The 27,596-nt window shown below is 36.1% G+C and overlaps 1 protein-coding gene across 4 annotated transcripts in view; it reads right to left on the minus strand.

The window, feature by feature from the left end:
- LOC145284729 (regulation of nuclear pre-mRNA domain-containing protein 1B-like) overlaps positions 1-27,596 on the minus strand; it is a 212,071-nt gene that overhangs the window by 130,821 nt on the left and 53,654 nt on the right. For all 4 annotated transcript variants that reach the window (XM_080133661.1, XM_080133663.1, XM_080133664.1 and 1 more), the window contains one exon: positions 17,204-17,333. In XM_080133661.1, the coding sequence (XP_079989787.1) occupies positions 17,204-17,333 (130 nt within the window). The remainder of the gene's footprint in view (positions 1-17,203; positions 17,334-27,596) is intronic.

Below are 27,596 nucleotides of genomic sequence, written 5' to 3' on the forward strand. Positions count from 1 at the left end.
TGTCTCAACACGATAAATATGCACCTTTTTTTAATAGAAGATAATGTTGTTACTTGGTTTTTTGGCCTGGTGCCCGCGTTGTGACGAACACAAGCTTGAATCGGTCAGACATGCGTTTTTTCATTGCAGCTGAATCCAGACCCGATTGGAGTACGTTGGAGAGGTAACAGCTCGCATAGATGCAGAGTGCCCGCGCTTGATCTCGCCGAAGGTTATTTTGTTTACAACATGGACCTGCCGTTCCCCAGGGAGTAAAGAATGGTTTTCCTGGCGATCCTAGTAGTAGCGCGTATGGTCATTTGAATCACATGCCTCAAGTTGGTCTGCGAAGGGACATCTGTTCCAGATCGGGATCTGATCATTTACATTAAACATCTGCTTAAAGTAAAGATCAGATGTGATTGGAGAAGGTTGCCTCGAGTGGAGTTTAACAAGAGGTAGGTGCACAACACTAGTTTGTGCATCCGTCGAGGAGCCAAGTTCGAATACGTGTTTCCTCCTTAAGCATGGCACGGGTGGTGCTGGGTACTTTGGAACCCATCCCGCTTAGTTTAATTAAGAAAAGGTAAAGTGACTCTTGACTGGTGGTATAATTGAGATCCTGTTCTCAATTTTTTGTTTTTTTCTGGTATTAGAGAATCTCCGAGTCTGCCCACCCCACTTTTTCACTACACTGTTTTCTACCCTTGGTCATCCCTCACTTGGAGGTCACCCCCCCCCACTCCCTCGTTTCTTTGTTTTTTATCCCACCCCAAGCCTTGTTAAGTGCACCCCACTCCCCTATTAGAGATTTTCCTGCTTGTTTTCGGTTCCCCAGAAAACAGTGGGTAATCTATTACATAAATCGAAGAAAAGGGTGTCCCTACTAACATACCCCACTAGGCTGTTATATTTTCATTTTTGTACATAGCCATCTCAAATGTAAGACTTTTCAATGAGATTGAACTTTTTACCTTTACACACACACACACAGTTTTATATATATATATATATATATATATATATATATATATATATATATATATATATAAATGCATGCACAACACAAAAACAAATTTCTTTTACAATCTTTTTACAAATGTATATAGTTTTACAAAAACGCTAGGGAATCAAATAGGGTTTTTCCACAGAGTGAATGAGGTATTGTGGTAAATGTTGCCAGTCAAGAGTAAGACTTCAAAGCCATCATTTTTTTTTTATTTGTTAGATAGTCACAAAGACCCTGTACCCTCCCCCTTCCCCCCTTCTTAGAGGGCCTTGTGCCTAATTTTGTTGTTAGTGATTTTTTTGTTTTTTTCAATTTTATTATTGTTAAAATATTAATTTTACCTGCAATAAAATATATATCTAAGATCAAAATGTAGTATGTGTTCTTAGACTAACGGAGGTACCATCTATTCCACGGACCTGTAAACTGAGCACCCGTGCGCCATCCTGTAGTCTCTCCGGCTCCTTACTGAAAAGTCCAAAGTTGCGGAGATGATCCTCTACATGTGTCGTGGATACAACCCCTTCATTCACGTAAACGTCATCAATATATGCATATGTTGTCTGATAAGGCCATAGTGACTGGTGTACATGCACTTGAAGGTACGCCTTCTAAAGATCAAGCACGCACTCATTAGACCCTGCTTGCCGCCATTCCCGTAATTTATCAGTGCACACGTCTACGCGGGCTGTAAAGGGGTCCATGTGTTTAACTCCCTACAATCGAGCACCGGCCTCACTTTTTGTTTGTTTGGCTGGACGAGCGCCATTAGTGGGATTAAACACTTTGGAGGCCCCAATTCCTTTTCTAGGATAAGGAACCAGCCATCCATTGTCGATCCAGGTCTGTAGTTTCCTATCATACTCTACGCGAGCTCCGGGGGAAATCTTGTACTCTGGCACTCTATTGAACAAATTCTCTGGCGGTTGCTCGTCCCACCACTTCAAAGCCGCAGTCCAGGACTTCGTGCACTGGTCGAACTCAGCACGAAAATCAGACTTATCTAGGATGAGTGCCGCACAAATGCACTCTTCGCGTTGGGAGAACATCACATTCCTGGTTCCATCTACTATGACTCCACCCAACTGCACAATTGCGTCCATTCCTTAGAGTAAATCGTACCCAAGCAGCTCTCTGTCCATAATCAAAGCTTGATTGGTTATTTCAGGCCCGCTACCGATGCTTATGTGGATGACAAGAGGACAACTAGCTCCCGTCTACAGTTAGCACCGGAGTTCTTGTTGTTTTCCAAGTGTCGCAACGTTCTTTGAGCACAAGTGTCTGGCCGCAACCCGTGTCCAATAGCGCGTGGCACTCACGCCTATTAACGTGTATGCTCACCGCAGGTAGTGCCTTGTTTAATGACGATCTGGGAAGAAGACTGGCACTGTAACTTCCTCCCCTAGCCTGTTTCCTGTACAGGCACGCGCCAGGTGTCCCCAGTTTTTGCATTTGTGACACCGCAGTCCGCTAGGCTTCTTGGTCGTTGACCATGACAAAAGGCAATCACGGGCCCATCATCTGAAGCAGTTAACACTTCTGGTGTTCTCGCTAGCTGTAGGCAGGTGCACATGCGGCCTCTCGAGGTTGCACCGTGGTGACGACCTCCTCATCTCTGGTATCCATCAGCACGGCATGAGCCCTCTCAAGCAGCTCTTTCAATGACAGCTTGTCCATTCGGGTTGAGGCTCGCAAAAGCCCCTTTGTATGGCATGGCAATCCACTCACGAAGGCTCCCTTTATTCAACACTTTGGTGGCATTTCACCTACCAGGCATGCTAGCCGCTGCAAATCTGTTAAAAACTCATCCATGGTCTCCCCTGGCCGAAGGCGGCAGGCGGTGAACTGTTCCAATGCTGTAAACGAATCCGTCCCGTAAGCCTTTACAAAAACATGCTTGATTTCCTTGAGGTCACTCCGTTGGTCTTCCGAGAGTTGCCGATACGTCTCATGAGCCGTACCCTTCAGCCGCAGCGACAGTACTCGCTCCACCTTGGTTACCTCGCACAGCTCACACGTTAACTCTACATCCTCTAGCCATTCTACTATTAGAACGTTCGTTGCTGCGCCACTGAACTCGGGGATGAGTCGGAGGTCAAACTGTCTTAGAGCTGAAATAGCTTGTATCAGAAGTCTTTGTCTAACGCAAAGCAACAAAACTTTTTTCAAACAGAGGTTCGCTAGTATCAAGTTGAGTCGAGTAGAGTTTGTTGTTCACAACATGAGATACACGTCAACATTCTCTATTCGCAGGTCTTAAACGCTTCTCCTACTCCTCTCAGCGACTCGCCTTTTATGTTTCAGGCACACCCAATTTGCATATACCACACGAGACTGCTCGAGATCTACGCGTGACTGGAAGCTTTAAAAGACAACAGCCGCCATCTTGGCCTCTTTTTTTCTTTTTCTGTCTTTCAGCCTGCTGCCGAGACAGATTCTCACCCGTTTCTGAGGTCCTCTCAATGTCTATCACACATACCAAGAGAATGGTGATTTGTAAACAACTCCCTTGTGTCAATTTCTTTCAGTGTTTTCTGCTGTTTAGGTCTATTCTCATTCCAACCCTATGCATGACAAAATACAGGGATTAAAGAATTTGAACAAAGATTTATTTTTCAGAATATCTGTCATCATGGTCACTTCTTTAAGATGTTACCTTAGACCTCTTCAAAATTGACCTTTTTTTTCAAACATATGGAAACTGCTATTATTCCCATTCTCCAAGGTCTAAATTAGCTAAATATACCAGTTATTGTGATCTTGGTCCTTGGCTATGCCTGCCTCAAGAGCCATGTAATTTTATTGTTGACGTTTTTCAAAAACGCTGCAAAATTTGGGATATTATGTCCTTATTTTCATTGTAGGTTTCCAGAGGTTGATGCTATAGCATTGAAAGTAGTACCAAATGAAAGCTAATAAAATTTTCTTGCATATGGTAGTAAACACATGAACACCTGTGTTAATTTTAATTAATTTTAATGCACAAACATATATATTTTTTATGCTTGGAAAGGATGCCATCATATAATACATAACTTTATCTCAAAAATGTTACTCTTAATGCATGTATATAATTTATTATCACTAAGTATGTTTTATCTCTTCATTTCAGATTGTAAGTTAAAGCTGATTTGTTAAGATTTGTGAACTGCTGACAACATGACATCTGGAAGACAACTACGCTGTGGGAAAGTGGTCAGCGATACAAGTGAACGGGATGAACCAACTGAAAAGAGAAGAAAGGTGGCAACTCCTGCCACAAGGTCATTCAGTGATGTGTATCTCATTGGGCAACCCAGCTCCAGCATCAGGGGCTCTCAACTTCCTACTAGTCGCCAGGTGTTCCAGTATTTCCTGCATTTGAGGAATGATAATCCCAACAGTGACAATAGGTCTTTAGCCCATGATACAGTGGATGTCGTTTTGCCATTCTGGAATATGGCAAGGATTAAAACACTAACTAGACCAAATGCAGTCAACCGTTTCATGATCCTCCATGAAATGTACAGGAAAATTGTTAAAAACAAGGGAAGAAATAACGAACCAGTGGAAGAGAAACGAGCTAACTTTCTGAAGGACTTAGACAAGTTATTTGATATTGGAGCAAAGGATGTTGTGGAGGAGATAAGCAACAGGCTGCTCACAAAGGAGACCAAGGAAGAGGACGTCAATTTCTACTTGGACCAACAGACCACTCGCCTGGCACACATGTCAGGTCATGATAAGGTGTTTGAGAAGAAGTCTAGAGAGAAAAGCTTCCGAGAAGAAAGAGAAGAGAGAATGTTATCATCAGTGACTGCTGCAGCAGCAGAAGTTGAGAAAATTTCAAGTGATGAAGACCCAGAGAACAGTCAAGGCTCTGGTACTAGTGAGGGTTCAGAATACACTGAGACAACACCAAGCTGTTCATCAAACCAAGTACGATAACCTTACACTTTCCACACTCAGTTATGACCAGTGAAGAGATTTGTAGCACTGCAGATCGGTTGTCACTCTCTGACAACCAGACTACAGCCATGGTGTCTGCAGTGTTGAAGGCAGGATGCGCAGATCTTGATGACTTTGTTATATCAGCCTCTACTACAAGACGAAATAGGATAAACACTCGTCATAACTTGTGCCAAAGTTACATGAATAACTTCAAGGAAAGTCCGCCAGATTACTGCACACTACACTGGGATGGAAAACTTTTACGGGATGTTCTTGGTGAAAGATACCCAGTGGAAAGTCTTGCAGTGCTCGTCTCTGGTACTCCACAGTATGAAGAAGGGAAGCTGCTTGGTGTGCCCTTCATAGAAAGTTCCACAGGAATCCAACAGTGTAATGCTACATTGGAACTGATAGAAGCATGGGGTCTCACAGACAACATTGTAGGCTTGGTATTTGATACCACAGCAAGCAACAGTGGCATCAACAAGGGTGCAGTGAAGCTTATTGAAGAAAAACTAGGCAAAAAGGTATCCTACTTCGCTTGTCACCATCACATATCAGAGGTAATAATTGGAAGTGTATGGGAGGCTGTGTTCAGCAAGGTCAAGAGTCCTGACAACCCAATGTTCAGCAATGTGAAAGAGAAGTGGGACAAGTTGATTAAGGACTGGCCAAGAGTTCTGGGCCTAGTTGAACAAGACTTGAAACAGAAGAAGACAAGCACAATTGCAGTCTTAAGCAATTTCCTTGAGGAAGCAAGTCCGAGGGCAGATTACAGAGAGGTGGCAGAGCTGTGCCTGATCCTGCTTGGTGAGGAACCTCCTCGAGGTATCCACTGGGCCAAGCCAGGTGCCATTCACCAAGCCCGCTGGATGGCCAGGAACATTTACTGTATGAAGATGCTCATGTTTTCCAAGGAACTAAAATACAACACGGACACTATCTTCAAGCTGGAGAGGATGAACAAGTTCCTGGCCTTATTCCACACCAGCCACTGGGCGACCACCACATCTGCAGCTGATGCACCTATCCATGACCTCCAACTTATGAAGAACATGCTGCAATACAAGCAGTATGACTATGAACTGGCAACCTCTGTTCTCAAGAAAATGAACAACCACCGCTGGTATCTGACCCAGGAACTAGTGCCATTCACCTTGTTCAGTTCACATGCCAGCATGACCAAGTCTGCAAAAGAGAAGCTCGCAGTCAAGCTGTCAGAAACAGAGAAACCTGAGAGTTACAGGAAAGGCAAGCCAGTGTTTCCTGTCATCAATGTAGCTACAGTTCTCACAGACCTGGTAGGGCCAGAGTCTCACTTTCTGTTTGATGCTCTTCGAGTGAAATGTAACTGGCTCACTACTCCTGCTGACACCTGGGAAGACAATGACAGCTACAGAAATGCACAGAAGTTTGTGAGGTCAGTGAAAGTGACCAATGATGTGGCTGAGAGAGGTGTGAAACTAATGAGTGACTTTGCAACTCATATCACAAGTGACCCAGAGCAAAGAAGCTGCTTACTACAAGTTGTGGAGTACCACAGGAAAAAATTTGACAGTTTCAAAAAAGCCACATTGAACAAGTGATAATACATGTATTAGTAACATCCTATCCGACAGTTTCTTATGCAATATATGTGTCAGTGCAGTGCTATCATACTACCAAACTGATTTTTTGTAGTGTCCCAGCTGTTTGTGCATTAAAATTAGTTAACATTTACACAGGTGTTCATGTGTTTTATTGTGCTTACTACCATATGCAAGAAAATTTTATTAGCTTTCATTTGGTTGATTGATTGATTGATTGGTTTTACGGCATATCAACCTATGTGGTCATTTAATGCCGGAGTCCTTTTTTTTTTTTTTTTAACTTTTTTTTTATTGGGGGGTGGGGTGGGAAATGACTTTTTCAGCCTTTCCTCCCTTTTTTTATAAAATTGAACTAAGAAATTAAATGTTGTATTTATACATGGATGTGTATATTTGGGTGACTTTAAATTTCCTTAAATTTTCTTATATAAATTTACTTTCCTTAGGTATGCTAGAATATTTGCTGAGTTGACCTTTTCAAAAAGGTCTTCCATATTGCTTTCTGTATAATATAATTTTCTAGTTGGGGCAAGGTCATCACACCCAACTAGGATATGTTTTACTGTGAGTGTCTCCTGGCATGGGATGCACTCTGGCGCCGATTCTCCATTTAGTATATAAGAATGAGTAAAGTTGGTGTGTCCTATGCGCAGCCGAGTCAGTATCACATCTTCTCGGCGTGATCTCTTGATGTCCGGACATCGTTCCTTAAGTTCAGGTTTGATTGAGTATAATTTGTTGCCCTTTTGCTGACTCCACCGCAGTTGCCATTTTTCCTGTATGTATGCTTTTATCTGGGGTCTAAGATCAGTATGTGGAATCTAAAAATTGTCAGTTGGAAGGTGAGAAGATCTTTTTGCAGCTGTATCTGCCCTGTCATTGCCTTTGATCCCCACATGGCTGGGGATCCAGACAAGAATAATGTTTTTAGTAGTTGAAAAGATATTGATTTTTTCTATTAATTTTGTTGTTAGTGGATTTTCTTGTTTTTGATTTTGTATAGATAATAGGACTGATAGAGAATCTGTGAGAATGATGAAGTTTTTGGTGGTTTCCTCTGAAATTATGTTGAGTGCTAGATCGATAGCTATAGTCTCTGCAGTGAATATAAATGCTTCATTTTGAAAATTTCTCTTCATTGTGGTTTTATGGTACGTTGCTGCACATCCAGTGTGATTGTTGCTTTTAGACCCGTCTGTGTAGATAAAGGTGTAGTCTGAATATTGTAATTTTAAATGTTGAAGTTCGTCGTGGTATTCAATAGGGTTTGTGGTAGATTTGGACTTTTTGTTTAGGTTGAGTTTTATTTCTACTTGTTTCATGGTCCATGGGGGTGTTTTAGGCAGTATGAAGTTGTGAATGCTGGAGATTGGAATTTTCGATTCTTCAATGCTTTCCTTCATTCGGAGCCCGAACGTTTTGATAGTTTTTCTTCTCATGTTAAAGAGTTCTTCATATTTAGGATAGAAGGTACATTGGTATGCAGAGTTGTTTGGGCAAGACTTCAGTTTCAGTAAATATTGAAGGGCTAACTTTTCTCGCCTTAGATCTAGTGGGGGTTCGTGTGCTTCCATGTATAGACTGTTCACGGGGGAAGTTCTGTATGCTCCTAGGGACAATCTTAGGCCAGTATGGTGAATAGGGTCTAGGCTTTTTATATATGATGTTCGGGTTGATCCATATATGAAACAACCGTAGTCTAGCTTTGAGCGGACTAGTGCTCTGTAGTGTTTCCCTGTCTGCACCCCAATCGGTATGTGCTACCACTCTCAAAAGATTTACAGCTTTGTTACATTTTTTTTTCAGATAGTTTATGTGTGGGATGAATGTTAACTTTTTGTCAAATAAAATCCCTAAGAATTTGTACTGGTCAGTAACGGGTATGGGCATTCCTTCCATGGTTAGGACAGGATCATTATGCATGTTCTTTAGTTTGCAGAAATGCATGCATTTCGTTTTTCTTTTGGAGAATCTAAATCCATTCTCTTCCGTCCATCTCATCTTTGTTTAAGCACAATTGAAGCTTCCTTTCTATTATAGATATATATCTAGATCTACAACATATTAGGAAGTCATCCACATATAGGGAGCAATCTACCCCAGAGTTAAGGTTTTTTACAATGTTGTTAATTCGGATACTGAACAGGGTCACTGACAGTATACTCCCTTGAGGTACTCCATTCTCTTGTTCTTTCAAGTCCGAGAGAGCTGTGCCAACCTTTATTCTGAACCGTCTATTTTTTAAAAAATTTTCAATAAAAATTGGCATTCTGCCTTTTAGTCCAAGCGCCTTCAGATCCCTTGTAACACCGTACTTCCACACAGTATCGTAGGCTTTTTCCATGTCAAAAAACACTGCTGTTAAATGTTCCTTCCTTACAAAGGCTTCTCTGATGAAGGTTTCAAGTCTAACTATGTGGTCTATTGAACTTCGGTTTTTCCTGAATCCTGTTTGAAATTCTGTAATAAGATTCTCTGTTTCCAGGAACCAGATTAGTCTTTTGTTTATAATCCTTTCCATGGTCTTACAAATGCAGCTTGTTAGAGCTATTGGCCTGAAATTCAATGGATGAGACGTTACTTGATTGGGATTGGATGTTTGAGTTTTCAGATTTGGGGATTGGTATTATTGTGGCCTCTTTCCAGGTCTCGAGTACGTTTCCACTGGACCATATAATATTGAAAATTTCAAGTAGGTATTTCATTGAGGTTTCTGGAAGTTTTTTGAGGATTTCATATGGAATTTCATCGGGCCCTGTAGCTGTGTCATGGGATTTGGTTAGAGATTCTTTTAATTCAGGCAAGGTAAGAGGTTGGTTGTATTTTTCAGTATTTTGTGATTTAAATAGAATTTTCTTTTTCTCTTCCTTTTCTCTAATCTTTTTGAATTTCTCTGTTTGTCTGTCACATGATGAAATTTTTGATAAATTATCTGCCAGGTTATTGGAAATGTCTTTGATTGGTGTATATTTTGTTGCCTTTAGAGATGTGGGATATTGGTGTACTACTACACTTTCCTTCTATTTTCCTCATCATGTTCCAAACTGGTTTCGCCTTGGTATTCACATTAATTTTGGATATATAATTTCTCCAAGTTGTTCTTTTGGATTCCTTTATGATCGTCTGGCTTTTGCTCTGTTGTTTTTGAAGAAATCCAGATTTTCGCTTGTTGGATACTTCTCGAATTTTCTCAAGGCAGCTCGTCGAGCTCTGATGGCTTTTCTGCATTCTTTTGTGAACCAAGGTTTGTTGTGATTGTTGGTTTTGGTTGTTTTCGGTATGGTATTATTTGCTATGTTTGTGAGTGTTTTAATGAAGTAGTTCAAATGGTCATCTTCATCATTCTTTTCGATAATTAACTGTTCCTGGAAGTCTTCCCAATCCGCTTTATGTAGGTTCCATTTGGGTGTTTTTTGTTCAGTACTAGTACTTAGACTTTCCAGGATGATTGGAAAATGATCACTCCCACAGGTGTCATTGTGTACTTTCCAGTCATAGTCCATATATATGGAAGGATCACATAAGGTAAGGTTAATGGCGGTGAAAGTACCTGTTGCTGGGTACATATAGGTGTAGTTTTGATTATTAAGGAGGCATAGATTATTTTTATTTATTATGTTTTCTATTTCTTTTCCTTTTTTATTTGTTTCTTTACTTCCCCATATTACATTGTGACTGTTGAGATCTCCTAGTAGAAAAAAGGGTTTAGGGAGTTGTTTTATTAATTGAGTTATCTCAGTTTCGTTGATTGTATCTTTTGGAGGGATGTATATTGAGCAAAGTGTTATAGTTCTATGCAGAGTCACTGAAACTGCAGTTGCTTGCAAGTTTGTGTTTATATTTATTTGTCTTTGAGGGACTTCATTCTTCACGAGTATTGATGTGCCTCCAGAAGCTCTGTCCGTATCTTTATTTATGTAGTTGTAAGATGTGTAGTGTTTTATGTTGATGGTATTATTTTCTTTCAGAAAGGTCTCCTGTAGACAGACAAGTGCTGGGCTCATATTTGTTATTAATAATGTGAGTTCATTTTGGTTTGCTTTTATCCCTCTGATATTCCATTGTAATATTTTGTTCATCATTTGGAATTGTGTTCAACTTCCATCGTCTCCAATCCCTCAAATCTATTTTCTGTCGGAGTCCCTGTTCGAGATATAGATCGGGATCTTTCTTTTCCTGTTTTTGTTTGTTTTTTGCTTTTGTCTGGGGGGATTTTTGATTCTTTTCTGGCTTGTGATGTGTTTGATGGTTGTTCGGTTGTTTTTGTAGAAATGGTTTGTGGTTTTGTTTCTTTTTGTGGTTCAGTAGTGTCTTTACTTAATATTATCCTTGGATTGGTTGCAGACATTGCACTATTCATTTTCCTCATTTCTTCTAATAGTTCTTTCATTTCCTTTATTAGTTTGCTTAGGACATCAATTTTCTTGTCAGTTGTATCCGTTACAGACCATTTTGATTGTTGATTGGAGTAGTTTTTTTAGTTGCATCTGCATATGTTTTAGTTTCGATGATTTTCCTGGCCTCTGGGTAGGATATATTCTTTATATGTTTTAGTTTGGTCACTTCTTTTCCTCTTTTCCATATTTCACAATATCTAGAGCCAGCGCCATGGTTTCCCAGGCAGTTGGCACACTTGAAATCTTTTCTGCAGTCAATGTGTGGGCCGCTTTCTCCACATCTTCCACACACTGGTAATCGTGTGCACCGATCTTGATGGTGTCCAAACTTCTGGCACTTGAAGCATTGGAGGGGGTTTGGAATATAAATTTCTACATTTATTTTCATATATCCGACTTTCACTTCTTTGGGTATGGTGAGGGAATCAAAAGTTAGTATATATGTATTGGTATCGATTTTCTGTTTTTTTTTTTTATTTGAACTCTGCGAACATCTAACACATTCTGTTTCTGCAAGTTTGTCTTGATTTCCTCCAAGGGACAAAGTGCAAGTTCGTGGCTTTTCACTACTCCTTTGCAGGTATTTAGGGTTGGATGTCTGTAGCATTTGACTTTGATGTTTTCAAATAATTTTAGTTTCAATATTTCTTTAGTTTGTTCTTCGTTATGGGTTTCTATTAGTAGGCTGCCGTTAAATTGTTTTTTAATAGACTTTGGTTTTAGAGTTTTAAGATTTTTTTCAATTTTAAAAAGTGATAGTTTGCTCAAAGGAGTTTCCTCCATTGATTCTATTACTACGAATGTTGAGTTCCTTGGTTTTATTGTCTCTTCGTCAGAGCTACTGATGTCAGAGACATCAGAGTGGGTTCTCTTTGGGTGGTTGGGTGGTTTTTGGGAGGAATAAGCCATATATTTTGTTTTCTTTTTTCGTCATCTTTGTTCCCCACCCACCTCGGAGTCCTATTTGGGAAGAGCCTGGGGGGAAACCCATTCGCCCAGCCTCTACAGGGATACAATGATGATATAACCGACTTTGGTGGTATCATAATGATTATCTGTTCTCTCGATATTGCTATGGGATCTGTAGCAATCCTGAGGGGTTTATAGCCTCGTCATCGATATTCACACCTAATCGATTGACCCTCAGCCACCGCTTTCCATCATATATTAGGGAGTAGGGTTATTTGTGGGAGAGGGGGGAATGTGCTGTATTAGTAGTGAGTTTTTGGAATGGGCTTGGCGTGACTGGCCGATTGGTTGGATCGGGCCTCTCCGACCGCCCGTCTAATCGAAGTAAGGGCCAAAGTAATGTGTTGCGGTGCCTAAACTTCTATGTATCCTGGTTTAGGTTCGCTCAATCACCAGGATCACGTCCTAAGACTTTACGGGTAGCAACCCACGGCTAACTGGTTGCCCCATTGAGGGATTTTTACCTTCTGCAGGGGGGCAGTCGGTTTCTTCTCATGCCCTACCGACAGGGCAAAAAAATAAATAAATAAATAGATAATTTAATAGAATATATTTGTTTTCTTTTTCTTTCTTTTTTTGTTGTTTCTTTTCCTTTTTAAAATCTGTCTCTATTTAACCCATAGTTGGGACCCTAACAGGTACTACCACTCTGGGTCAGGGTGGACCTGGGAGCAATGGCAATTAAGAGGTGGCTCCACACTCCCCAAGCCCGTAAGCCGGACCTCACCATCGGATGTAGTTTAAGGTCATATCCAGGACCAGGAGTAAGGTAGGAAAAAATAAAATAAAAAGGGGAGGGAGATGGGCTGTTGTTTTTGTTTTTGGTTTTGCAGAACATAATTAAGTTTTACAAAAAAGATCAGAAAACAAAAAAACGTCAATGTAGGTGCATTTCGTCTCACGAAGCCACAGGGCAGCCTGATCTGGTAGCACCAGCTTTCATTTGGTACCACTTTCAATGCTATAGCATACACCTCTGGAAAGCTACAATGAAAATAAGGACATAATATCCCATATTTTGCAGCGTTTTTGAAAAACGTCAACAATAAAATTACATGGCTCTTGAGACAGGTATAGCCAAGGTCCAAGATCACAATAACTGGTATATTTAGCTAATTTAGACCTTGGAGAATGGGAATAATAGCAGTTTCCATATGTTTGAAGAAAAAGGTCAATTTTGAAGAGGTCTAATGTTACCTGTTGAAAGTGAAATACAAGGTACAATTTTATTCTTGAATTGATAGATTTAATGTAGCATAATTCAAGAATACATGGAATAATTTCCCACTAGAGAATGAATAGTTCCCTTAGGAAAAAAAAAAAAAAATGAAATGGATACTAAAACTAAAATCATCATACCACTCCACTTTTACTATTTAGGTATAAATTCAATGAAAGATTATTAGTCCTTGCGTGAAAGAGCAGGACACAAAATGTTTTAAATAACAATAATAATAGAATAACAACACCAAAGACTTTCGCTGGCGAGGACTACTATTGACCATAACAAGTTATACAGTCCTTTTGAAATTTTCATCCCTATTTTTCTCGTTATGTACAGAATATTTGTTAATGAAACCTATATGAAATATGTTCCTTATTAAATTTGAAAGATTTTCTATTCTGAAAGAAGTTTAAAAAAATTTAATCTAAAAAAGTTATTTTTAAGTTTTTGTTAAAAAAAATTCAGATTTTCTCATTATTCAGACCTGTATTAAAAAGAGGGAGTTACAAAAAACGAGTTGTGGTGTGAGGAGAAATACAAACTGAAACAGAGAGAATATTCAGACATGTAATAATACAAAGAGGGGGGTTGCAAAAATGAGTTGTGGTGTGAGGAGAAATACAAACTGAAACAAAATATTCAGACCTGTAATGATACAAAGAGGGGGTTGCAAAAATGAGTTGTGGTGTGAGGAAAAATACAAACTGAAATAGGGAGAAGGAGAGTTTTAAAATATAATCTTAAAAAGATAAGATACAAGTTAGAAAAGCATTTCATCCAAGGCATGAAAATTGTTAAACAAAATGTTTTTACTATAGGCTTTAAAAATAAAGGTACAAGCTTCAATTTTAAATTTATTTATCTTCAAAGTGCACTTTTATAAATTTTACAAAGTAAGGTACAAAAATTTAATTTAAATTGAATCAAAAAATTACCTTGGATCTATTTTATGTAATGTACATTTTGTTGTAATTTAAAAACACTATCTTTCATCTAGCAATTAATGATATAGATATAAAATTTTCAATGATTTTGTGAGAGAGTGACATGTATCTGGACACAAACTGAATGCATGGGTTGATGCGAGTTCTTTGGCTACAGGTGTAGTATTGGAACAATTGGGTAAAGTTGTAGAAGATGCATACTGGCTTCGTCCAAAAAAATGATGCCCATCATATCAATTTGGCGGAACTTGATGCCACGCTGAAAGGCCTTAATCTTGCACTGCAGTGGCAGGCCAAGGTCATACATTTCCACACTGACTCATTGTGTGCTTGCCACTCACACCTTAACTGGAAAGGCACGAGTTAGGACTAAAGCCACAAGTGAAATGTTTATATGAAGGAGACTAGTGATAATAAAGCATCTAGTTGACGAATACAGTTCGCAGGTTGACATTAACTTAGTTCCATCGGAGCAGAATTTGGCTAATTAGCTGACTTGAGTGCCAAAGAGATGGACTGATAGGAGGCAGGGATCTAATCCTCCGCAATTGACATGAGCAGGCTTGATTGATCAATTAACACCAAATCAGATCTGTGAAATACATCAGAAGGACATCCATTAACTGCACTGGCCAATAGGATTTATCGCTATGAACAGCATATAAAAGGGATAAATGTCACACCATCAGTGGTTAGAGTTGTTGTGTTTAGGTAAAACCAGTGCACAAAGTTTGGCAGTGGATGAATAGGAAAAAAAAAGTCCTCAGACTAGATTGGTCGATGGTGTCATACATGTTGGCTGATGGTGTCATACATCAAGTGAAAGATGTCCGCCCCTGTTGTGCCTCTTCTACCTTGGAGGACGATGAGGAAGAAAACATACAATTCAAGGATGATCCTGATGACTACTGATGGTAGTGATGAGGAAGATGGAAATGCGGAAGTGACACCTCCAATTCTACACAGAAGTACACGCTAAAGGTGATCACCATCTCCCTACTATTTACATATGCCATTAATTTGCATATACACACAATTGGTAACTATTAAAAGGGATGAATTCTAAAGCATGACCATTGAGTTTTTTTTTTTTTGTTGGACAGCTTAGACTGAGAACAAATGGGGGAAGATAATACTGAATTCACGAGAAGTTGTTGAGGAAGGAAAGGAAAAAAGGACTTTTGTGCATTTTATCGACAAGAGAACATTTTAACACTGTCACGTTTTTTTTGTTCCCTTTTCATTTTATAATCTGCAGGTAGGCTCTCTTTAAATCCAGCAATGCTACATTAATCCCCTTCTGACGCTACTCCCGTAGTTTAGCAGTGCATACATTAGCATTTACAAGAGAAATAGTTGCACAGACTTCTTTCCCTCTACCAAGTGTTACACCCCATGACACAAGCTCTTCTTGCATCAATTCCAATTAATATGTCGTAGCCAAGGGTTTTTTCCTGCACTACAAGAACATTAACTTCAGCTGTGTTACCTTTCTCAGTACAGATCATGACAGTCCCTACACTACAAAATGCTTGGGATAAGCCATTGATGATCATTACATTCACTCGTTGCTTCCTCCAAATCTGACAGCAACTTGTGGTATCCATAGATCATGTCTACAAATACTGAACACTGCACATCATTAATTTTGATGCCGACGACAGGCAATTTTGCATTCATTGTTGTGCGAGATGCTACCTTGTCCCCAAATTTGTTTCTCGAGCAGTTGTAAGATATGTGAAGTAGCTCATTGCAGTGATAACATTGTTATTTTGTTCTCATGAGTTCCTCATACCAATTTGACTCTGGTACTTTTTAGCAAAATTAGGATCTCCTACATGTATCACTAGTTGGAGGAAAATCCAAGTTGTCTCCATCATATTTAGATACCGCCCGACTAGTGTTTGCTGCTGCTGCTCTAATTGGTTCTGATTCCTTAAGGATGTTTGGAACTCAGGCCAATAACTCATTAGTTGTCAATTCATGATGATGCTTGCAAAAATCTACTAACATCCTCAGGTAAGCCTACCAAAAATGTTGTTGATGTTTTCCATAAATCTGCTAAGTAGCTGGGGTGAAGTTGCCAGCCAATGATCTATACCAACTGCTGTATATAGGCTGTGCTTAATTTCATCCCAGTCTGGTTAATTTCAAAGTTTGGTACTTTGTGTAGGCTCCTCCAGTTAACCTCAACAGGATAACTAGTGCTGGTGCACATTATGCAAATACGCTCAACCTTCCTAACCCATTCGACGACAGATGGTCCAGTCAGTATTTATTTGCTTTCCCACTAAAGCAAAATGTGACACGAGGTCATTTTTAATGTGGGGTTAAACCAGCCCCCCCCCCCAAAAAAAAGGAAAAAAGGGCACTCTGGTTGGGACCAAAATAATAATTGACTGGGACAAATTACCTTAAGTGCAGCATCTGCAGAACAGATACTACACTTTGATCCTGGCCCAGTTACAGATCCATCAGACTCTGGTATTAAGCAGATATTGAATCTGTTCATTTTTTTTTTTTTTTGTCACCACTTACCAAAACCGCAAAGATAAGAGCTACATCTAAAAATAAAATAAAAGGCCAAAATAGCTTTGAAGATTGTCTATATTTTTTCATGATTGAATATTTTTTTAAGAATTACTTCCTATTTTAGTTACATAAATTATTTGGAGTTGAGAACACACGACGTCAATGCTGTGTTTGTATTTCTTCCATGCTTGCTTATTCCCTTAGGCTGCAGCACTCTTCTTTTTGTATCAGTCCCAACTGATCATAAATCTGCACACAAAGAACGAAACAATGTCCAAAGCGAACAGATACAGAAATCTCGGAATTCAGCACTACCTCTTTCCTATATACACTGCTGTCTCTGCTCTTTCTTGGCTGTCTCCAACTAAAGTTCTTTTTTTTTTCACCAATTAGTCCCTTTAATTGACTACATGTCAGCTCATATACAAATTACTGGCACTTGAGTTATTTTAAAAACTCCATCTACAAGATTACGTTTCTTTTTTTCCTCTTCTCTCTCCAATCCCATCACTTGACAGACCGCAGACCACACTTGCATGATTTATACCTTCCGTTACATTCTTTGATGCTTTTGTTTTGATTTTTTTCTTACAAAATACTCACTTGTTCAATAATAATAATGTACTTACTTTGCAGTATGTTTGTAGGCTTCTGGCAAAACAGTGCCAAAATCCTTGGAGAATTCTGGCCCTTTCTTTTTGCTGTTTTGGATGACATCATTTGCAAGATAAACAAAATGAAGTTTTTTGCTGGGTTTTACTAGAAAATAAAAAGTTAAGAAATTTGAAAGAAAAGAGAATTTGGAAAAATATTCTGCAATTAAAATTTCATCATGAAAATAGTTTTCCATATTTCAGAAAATTTGTGAAGAGAGCCTACTGAATACGAGTTAAATCATGATAAAAATCAAATACATACAACATATATTTCATATTTCAACAATACTCAATTCAAAAGTCACATACTGCTTTTTATTACATGGTTGACAACATTATAGCATGAAATGTTTAATTTTTAAATTAATCATACAATTTGAATTCAATTTTCAAAACTTAGTGTAAAAAGTAAGATTTTTTTAAAATCATCTTCATTGAGTAAAATAATTTTTCCCCCATAAATAAGCATATTAAAATTTTAGAAATGCCTTGTATGTCATGAAATTAACGATAAACTATTTACATCATTTTAAAGGAAAGAATATTAAGAAATTCTGTTGCAAAAATATCTGCAGTTTAAAAAAAATGTTTTTATGATTTTCAACAAAATTTGTTTAATAAATTTTAGATGAATTATTCAGATTATTCTCAGTGTGGTTGTTATATTTACAATGTTGCAATAAAAATTAAGCATAACAAAGATTAATACTTTTACTCCTTTCATGACTAATGAACTGTGAACAATCTACTCATGTAAATCAAATAGAGGGTTCAATTTTAAATTTCGTTCAGGTTTTTCCGAAATATACACCCCAAAAAGGTAACGAGCTAGATCAGCTGAAACATTGTGAATAGAATAAAGAAGATAAGAATACAAATACAAAGTTTCATTTATGTAATTAAAACTGGAAATTTTCATTAAAATACATTTAATCTTTGAATGTTTTTCTTTTTCTATATGAATCAAAACAAAATCAGTGGAAAAAAAAATATTTTAAAATCCTTAAAAGTTATTAGAATTTAATCTTTAAAATTCCAATTTTATTATTTCCAGATTACTCCCTAATAACATTTCACTATAGAAAACATTTAATAAATCATGAAAAAAAAATATTGATTGACTGATTGTAATAACACTTTGAGAAGTTTCCACGAGTTAAAAAAAAAAAAAAATGTACGTATTTAACAACTACAGATGATAATTTCTAAAATAATTTTAATTGGCATTTCCATTCTTTTGTTTTTTCAGAAGCTCCAAACATTTGTATAAACTGACATTTGGTAAAACCACAAAGTAAAGTAGTATTTGTGCTAAAGTTACTGTAGAAATGAATGAAATGAGTGTTGATAATTATATGATTTTGTGTTGACAAACAATTATTACAACAAAATGAAATTTGGCTTGTATGTGATAGCTATTCTTATTTCAATTAGTGATGGGATGATTCCAATAAATATTTAAGTTATGTTAAAAAAAAAAAATCAACTGACAATATGTTTACATCAGTTTTAGTATAATATTGCACTTTAACAAAATCTATAAAAACAGATATGTTCATTTTTTTTTTTGTATTGTATTGATAAGTCATAAAAAAACAATTAATATTGGTAAACTTTTCCTGGATTTAAAAAAATTAATGTATGTGCATTTAAAGAAAATTTAAACAAAAACAGCCAGCCATGGTACACCTTTGAATGTGCTGCTATTGCACACAGAAACCACTACTTCAATTATTTTAAAAGTAATAGATGTTTTGAAATAAGTCACCTTTAGAACTGCCTGCAAAAGGATTATAGAAAACATGAGAGTCATAGGCTCAGTACATCAAATCCAAAGTATACAAAAGTTTGGTTCCCATGAGTTGTAAATAACAAACAAGGTTCTGAACAGATGCATGTTCTCTATCCCAGCCATCATCAAAGGGCTGAGGTGATTTTTTCGGCATCTAACAAAGCCAAACTCTTTACTAAGAACTTTGTAGCAAATCCTATGTGATCAGAGGCACTTATCTCCCAAATTTCCTTCCAAGACTGAAAAGAATCCGAGTGACATCCATATATGTTTGTGATATTGCCATGCTCATCAAGAACTTTGATGCCAGCAAAGCAACTAGCCCTGACACTATTCCAGTTATACTATTTAAAAAGCGGCAACCAGAAATAGCACCCCTTCTTGCAAATCTGTTCAATCAATACATAAATGAGAAATGCTTCGCAACACCTCGGAAAACTTCATTAGTTTGCTCAGTATTTAAAAATACTAGAGATCGGTCTTCTGTACAGATCAATTAGTCTTCTAGGTACCATGAGCAAGTTGCTTGAATCCATGGTAAATAGAGAAATTTTCAACCACCTCAGCAAAAACAACCTATTCAGTGACAAACAATATGGTTTCCATTTTAAGAAATAATGTACTAACTATAATTTTACATAGGATCAGTGAATCTATAGATGAGGGTTTCCTCTAAAGAGCAATAGCTCTTGACATATCAAAGGTATTTGATAGGATTTGGTATAAACCTTGGGCCTAGCTCTCTTCCTGATCTTTATCAATGGTCTCCCAAATAACATTCCAAGTTCATTCACTGACATATGAAGACAACACTTCAAAGGCAACAGTGACTAAGATCTCTCAGAGTCTCTCTCCTTCGACTTTAGCACGTGGTGTAATGGGGCAAAAGTTAACAGCTTAGTTTTAATTAGTGTTCGGATGATTCAAAAATTTTTTCCGATACCAAGTACGATTCCGATTCCTATGGAATTGTTGTTTTGAAATATACCATTATATAATTGAAAGTTTTTGTGTAGCAAAAAAATTTGGTACAGCGAAAAAGTGGAAATACAATTAAGGGAATTTCGAAAACTGATTTATTTCATAAAATTTCTTTCATTGAAAATAAAAGTCAAAAATATTTTAATCACGAATTAAACATGCACCATGAAATTAATAACAATCAATTTCAGGAGTTATTTTATATATTAAAAAATATAAAGAAAAAGTCATGATTAATTCAACAAAAATACAATAACATCAAATTTCAAGGGGAATAACATGTTTTGTTTATCTTTTCATTGTTTTTGTTTATTTTCTCTTTATCTTCGATAACTCTTTAAAATTTAACATTTTTTTTTTTCAGCTTCAATCACTAACTGATTTTTATTCCACTTTCTAGAATATCCTTATTTCTAAATGAAATTTTAAAATAACTAAATCTTTGATTTAATTTTTAGCCTTTTATATTCAATTGTCTCAAATTATTCCTATTTATTTATTTGACTTTTTAAAAATAATGTTATTTTTTTAAATCTAAATAAATTGGTTCATTTCTATATTTATTTTTATTATATAATTTTATACTTATCGTCCTTTAATGTTTATTCTTATTTAATGTCTTAATTTATCTTTTTATTTCTATAGAAAAAAGTAAATTTTTGGTAATTGTTTATTTCTATTGCTAAATAAAAGTAATTTATTGAACTTTCGAAATTACTTCCCCTTAATCCTGTTTTTGACAACCTTTTTATTTTTATTTTTGTTAGGGGTTGGGAAACATTTACCTATGCTCACATCACGACTGTGATAGCAGGCATCGGTGAATATCGATCAAGCTCCTACAGTCCTTTAGTTGAATGGCTCTGAGTGACTAGTTAGTTTGCAAAGTTAGGGTTCAAAGGATTAAAAAAAAAATAAAAAGTTAAACTTTTTTCCTTTTTTAATAAATTTTTCACATTTTTTTTTGTTTTTGTTGTGCAAAGAAGTTCCAAAAGAAATGTTTAATACCTTCATTCGCAGAATATTTTAATGAAATGTAATGTGGTGGATATTTCTTTTTGCCATGTTTTTTTTGGGGAGGGGGGGGGAAATACTTTTTTTGGCCATGTTTTTCTATGGAATTTTTTTTTTGCCGTTTTTTTTTCCTCCGTAAAAAAAAAATCTGCCCCCCCCAAAAAAAACCCGGCCAAACAAAAAATGTCTACCCAAAAAGAAAAAAACACGCCCTTCCCCCCAAAAAAATATCTATCCAAAAGAAAAAAAAAACACGGCCAAAGTATCCCCCCCCCCCAAAAAAAAAAAAAAAATACCCCCCCCCCCAAAGCCTCACACGCCAAACTTCTTTCCTTTTCGGAATAATGTATGGTCCCTCGAATGAACTGCGTACAACATCGGAACCGATGCGTTTACGTCTGCCAAAATAATAAATTGCTTAAATTATTTATTTTAAAAACATTGACCATTAAAGTTTTTTCATTTTAAATTTCCAAGTCGTCAATTTGGTCTCCTTTCGTTTTCCGGTATGCTCGATCTGATTTCTGTCCCTCTTCATGATCACCTGTCGGGTCTCCAGAATGTCAGCCATATTTCATCTTCTTCACTTAGCTATTTACATGAAACATACACATCTTAAAAATGATTTTCGCTAGTTCAGATGGGTACAGTAAATAAACTTTTAACTCGAATGATCCTAATGTACTAATGTATAACATAAGAAACAGAAAAGAAACATACACAGCTTTATTTTCTCATATAACCTCAATACGCTTTCAAAGGATTTTACAAATAAAGATTACTTTTAAAGTAATTAATCTCACATATCATATTAAATATGTTATGAAAAGTTCTATGACGTTTTTATCATAAATTTTTGACAGCATTAATCTCACTTCACACAAACAGTTCAACTTAAAAATATAAGAGAATCGTAACGAAAGAATCGTAAATCTAAGGTATTTTTAACGATGCAATTCAAATTCCCCCCAAAATACACAATTCTTATGATTAACGATTCCGATTCATCATTCCACCACTAGTTTTAATGCATACAAAGCCAAGTTTCTATCTTGTCACCATAAATCCTCTGATCCCCACCGGCTTCATTTCAAAGAAACTCTTTGCTTTTTACAAGCTTCTGAGTCTGACTTTCACTCCTGACCGAAAATGGATGACTTACATCAAATCTGTTGCCTAAAATCACTGGAAAAATGATTGCATCATTTTACCGTTCCAGAAGGTATCTCACTTTCGAAACATTCTTCTACCTGTATAAGAGCTAGATACGTCCTAAAATGGAGTACTGTTGAGACATCTGAGCAGGAGCTGCTTGGAGCACACTATCCCACCCTGACAATGTTCAAAACTGGCTTTGAAGCCTAGTAGTGATATCTTTTTTCTTTCCTGCAATCTTTTTCCTACAGAAGAAACATTGCAAGGCTGTGTCTGTTATATCATTATTTTCATGGCAAGTGCTCATCTGAACTTCAATCTATGGTCCTTCCTTGTCGAACTTTCACAAAAAACACTCATCTAACTGCAACCACTGCCAACAATTTGCCCTACTGTGTCTAAGTCTAAAAGCAAATTTCATGAACAAAGTTTCTTCCTTAGAAATGTTCCACTGGCCTGCTTTCCAGCTGACTACAACAAGGTCATCTTCAAGTCCCATGTAAACAAGTTCTTGTTGAGCTATTCCCTTTAAATAATCAAATTCTACCCAATTTAAGCCACTAATGATTACTATGGTGTTATACCACTGACCACTATGCACTCATTAACCCTTATCTTTGAATGGCCTTTGGGCTTTGAGAAGTGGTGACTTTCTTGACAAAAAAAAAAAATTCTTCATAAATGACTTTACTTAATTATTTTCCAAAAGAGAAGAAACAAAATTATCATGCTCAAAATCATAAAAATGTTTGTCAAACTCTACCTTTGTGGGAGAAATAGGATCACACTCAACAAAATTACCCCTCCCCACTGAAATGAAATTTTACTTTTCTTAGGTGATTATGAGTAAACAACCTGAAAATCTTGGCAAAAAGGAGAAAAAAAAACCAAAAAACAAAAGAATGGAGATTATTATACAGCCATAATCAAAATTATGGCGCACCAATGAAAAATCAAAATTATGATTCAAAATTTAGAGAGTAAAAATAGTAGAGTAAACATTAATAAATCTATTTTAATAACTATCAATATTTGGTCTTTCTAAGAGACTAGCGGGGGTACCCGGCGATGCCCGGGTGTCTTGAGGTAACTCAAAACTCTGGGGGGGGGGGGGTAAATAATAAGAAAAAAAAATGTTTTGGTAGGTGAGTATGAGGATCGAACCTGTACCCTTGAGTTGGAAATTAATGTGTGAAAAAAAAAAAAAAATGTGCGACGTGAACCATTGAGCCACCGCGACATACAGTGTAGGCAGGTTTGAATTTATTTATTTAACTATAAAAACAGGCGTGCGCAATAAAAGTTAACTCTGCTGCTTCCATTTGACCTAATTAAGAAGGTCAAATAGAAGTCACGCAGCGTTTGGGTTTGTTTACCCAAATTTGACTGTTTTTTTCCCCAACAGATGTTGGGGAGGGGGAAAGCAGCTCCCAATTGTCCAGATTGAATAGCAATTGTATGAGTATGATATACAAGATTGATCAAAGCTGACTGCTTCTGGACGTTTCCCGGCATGATGCCAAGAACACCTTACTTAGCTTTGAATTAGTTTCGCTTTTTATACGAAAAATCAAATCAACACGTGAGAATCCAAAATAGCAATAATTTTGTATAAGTCAACGCAAATAAATCTATACGCTACACGCGTTCCCAAATCGTAAATATTATTATATAGGGGGTATATAAACAGTTCTAAGCAATAGTAACCCCCCCCCCCGGGAGCGTGTGCGAAAGAAGCCTTTGCGAGACATACACGAAATGGTCACACACATTTTGCCTTTTATACATATAGATTTTATTGGTTTTTGCATATTATTGGCTTAATCGTTGCAAATGGTAGAATCTATTTTCTGTCACTCTTCATGAAGTCTGGCCTCTAGAGTTAGAGGCCAAACTTTTTGATGAACATTTGTGCATTCTCACTCTTTTTCCTAAATGGGACCGTAAAGTTTTTTTGTTTTTTTTTTTACAAAGGCATCGAGGATAAGGGTTAAAGAGTGTACAGTAGAAATTGGACAATATAGTAATCATTAGTAATGGAAATTCAGTAAATTTGTTAACAAGTTGAACAGCTCATCAAGAACTTGTTTAATGGGATTTAAGTCTGGGGATGGCGGGGGGGGGGAGGGGCGGGCACTTCATCACTGTAATCCCTTTTTCTACAAACCAACCCACTGAAATTTTTAACATATGGCATGGGGCATTGCCTTGTTGGAAGATTACATAACTTTAAATATTTTGGTCAAAGAGGTTTGGTAAACCTGCCCAGCAGGTTAGTATAAATTGTGGAGTTCATTTTGTCCTCACATGTGTACAACAGTCCAGTGCCTGAAAAAGCCATGCAGACCATTATGCTTTCTCCTCCAAATTCTTTACCTTAAATGTGTAGGTTTAAACTATTATGTGTGTGTGTGTGTGTATTTATTTAAAACTGTACACAAGGTCAGAAAAACATTGATACCGTCGTTTTCAAGCCTAACATAAGGGGGACCAGTTAATCATAAATAATGTTAGGCTCTCGTCAGCCATATTGTTTTCTGTTTATCTTTCTGAGGAAAAACTAGGACCGCACACATTATCTTTAATAATGTTCATTTTTATTTAATTATAGCTTGTCTGTGTTATTTCTATATATTTTATTTTAATATCAATTTTTCAATTATTCACTTCATATATAAATATGTAAATATATGTTTAAATTATTTATTTTGTCCTATTCTATTCTTAATTGACATGGCCTCTGGTCTTGATCAGTTATTTCTGACAGGTCCAAGGGAGGTAATTAGTGTATCTTATTCATTCTTTAAACATTTGGTCCCCTTTTTTTATTTTAATTAAGGGGGGTAACTCATGAATCTTTGCTTTTTATATTTTATTATATTTTTAATATATATATATATATATATATATATATATATATATATTTTTTTTTTTACTTTTTATACACTTTTAATTTTGATTAATTAAAATTCAATGGATCAGTATTCACTATGCTATTATTTTATTTCATTTTTATGTTTGGTTACTATATATCTGGGTATGTTTAAATGGTATCAGGTTCTAAGTGATCTTATGGTCAGTGTATATAAACTATTTCATTTACTAAATTGTAATGTCTAGGCCTTTTTTTTTTATTTGAGTTCATGGTATTCTTTGGTTAAGTTCACCTTCTGCATCCCTGTGTTTACAAAGCCATTTGGCGGAAGTGACGTCAGACAAATTTTTAGCTATGAATGACTACAACTAAAGTACCTTTTTATTTTTTTTTTCAGATGCAAATGTAAAACTGGAGTTTTATTTAAACAGTCTTTATTTGAACTGAATGGACTGTTTTTTTTTTAAATTTATTTATGAACTGTTTTTTTCCCGAATAATATGTTTATGAACTGTTTTTTTTTATCAAACAAAAATAGAACTTTTATAAAATATATATTATGAACTGTTTTCCAAACATCAGGTGTTGATAATTTTTATAAATAATAAAGTATAAAAATACAACTTTTATAAAAAAAGTTAGGTAAACGTCGATATCGAAATTTTAAAATTAAAGTTAGTTTTATTGAAAAAAAAAAAACAACAAAAAAAAAACAAGGCGTTTTTTCTTTTCGAGATTTTTTTTTTCTCCATTTATCACTTTGAAATGTTATTCAACAATAAAATAATAAACCAATTTACAATAAGAAATACAAAATTTATTTTTTGAAATGAGATTTTTTCTAATGTGACTTCTTAAGTTTTCGAAAGTGATTTCCAAATTATGAACACATTAACAAATGCAGTAATATTGATGGGGTGGCAGATAAAAAAATAAAAAATAAAAAAGCTCTTAGCAAGGGAACAAAATGAAAAAGAAAATGCGGATTGCTTTTGCAGATCCAAGGAAGATTGCCCATTAGAGGGAATGTGCAGGATGAAATCCTTTGTATATGAAGTGACATACGCGCATCAGGCTAGTGATACACCAGAAGTATACATCAGTATGACACAAGGGACTTTTAAGCAGATATTTTACATGCATAACAGTTCCTTTGGGGCAAGAACAAGAATAAAGACAGCATTAACTGCCTATAAAGACAGCATTAGCTGCGTGAGTATGGCAATTAAAAGACAACAGAACATCATTCAGCATTAAATGGAAGAATATAGAGAGAAGACCGGCATACTCACCAGCCTCAAAACAGTGCCCCTTTGTGATGCAGTGAAATACCATATTATAAAGACTATAAAAGACCCCCAAAAGATTTGTTTAAAATCACAGTGAATGCCTTAAGGCCTGTATACATAGGAGACAAGCGCTCCTAATAAACTGGGAGAACCAAACAACAAAGGAAATTCTTAAATTAAAATACAGTAAAATTAACGCATCAAATAATTTAGCAAAAGTGAAAACAGATTTAGGCAATGTTTTAATTAAAGAGCTAAGAATTTTTACGGCTATATAAAAGAATATGATAAACTCAAATACATATATAAAAAAAGGCCTAGATATTACAAATCAGTAAAAGTAAATAAAATAGTTTATATAAGAATACACTGACTATAAGGTCACTTAGAATCTGACATCATCTAAAAATACCCAGATATATAGTAACCAAACATAAAAATAAAATAATAGCATATGGAATACTGATCCATTAAATTTTAATTAATCAAAATTAAAAGCGTATAAAAAATATATAAATATATATACATAGAGAAATATAAAAAATCCAATAAAATATAAAAAGCAAAGGTTCATGAGTTACCGCCCTCCTTTAATTAAAATTAAAAAAAGGGGACCAAAAGTTTAAAGAATTAATAAGATACACTAATTACCTCCCTTGGACGTGTCAGAAATAACCTATCAAGACCGGAGGCCCCGTCAATTAAGAACAGAATAGGTCAAAATAAATAATTTTAAACATATATTAAATAAAAATTGAAAAATTGATATTAAAATGAAATATACAGAAATAGGAACAGACAAGCTATAATTAAATAAAATTGAACATTATCTCTATATAAATAAAATGAACTCATTTTTTCGACTCTGAATTTGACCTTAATAGGATTAAAAATCAAGTCATTTCATGCGAATGTATTATGCGCGGACTGCAGCACAATATCTCTAGTGTGTTATAGGCCTATTACCTATCCATTTACTTGATAATCTTAGATCCCTTTATTTTTCTGCTGAGAGTTCACAGCCAAAATCTGTTACAATCAATGAAAGTGATAAAATCTTTTCTCACTATTAGATTCATACTCCCTCCGTGACCACTTAACACCGTTGCAGATACGTCCACAGGGGAATTTACGAAGAAACACCAGTTTGAGTTCTTAGTTGCTTACAAAAAAATGGATTGGCATTTTACCGTCGGGTGAAACGCAACTTTTGATTACTATTCTATGGGTTACTTATGCCATTTTTTATAAGTATTTTTA

Source organism: Euprymna scolopes, chromosome 9 (genome assembly GCF_053919585.1).
Source record: "Euprymna scolopes isolate OS-2025 chromosome 9, ASM5391958v1, whole genome shotgun sequence".
In the NCBI taxonomy this organism is placed as follows: Eukaryota; Metazoa; Mollusca; class Cephalopoda; order Sepiida; family Sepiolidae; genus Euprymna; species Euprymna scolopes.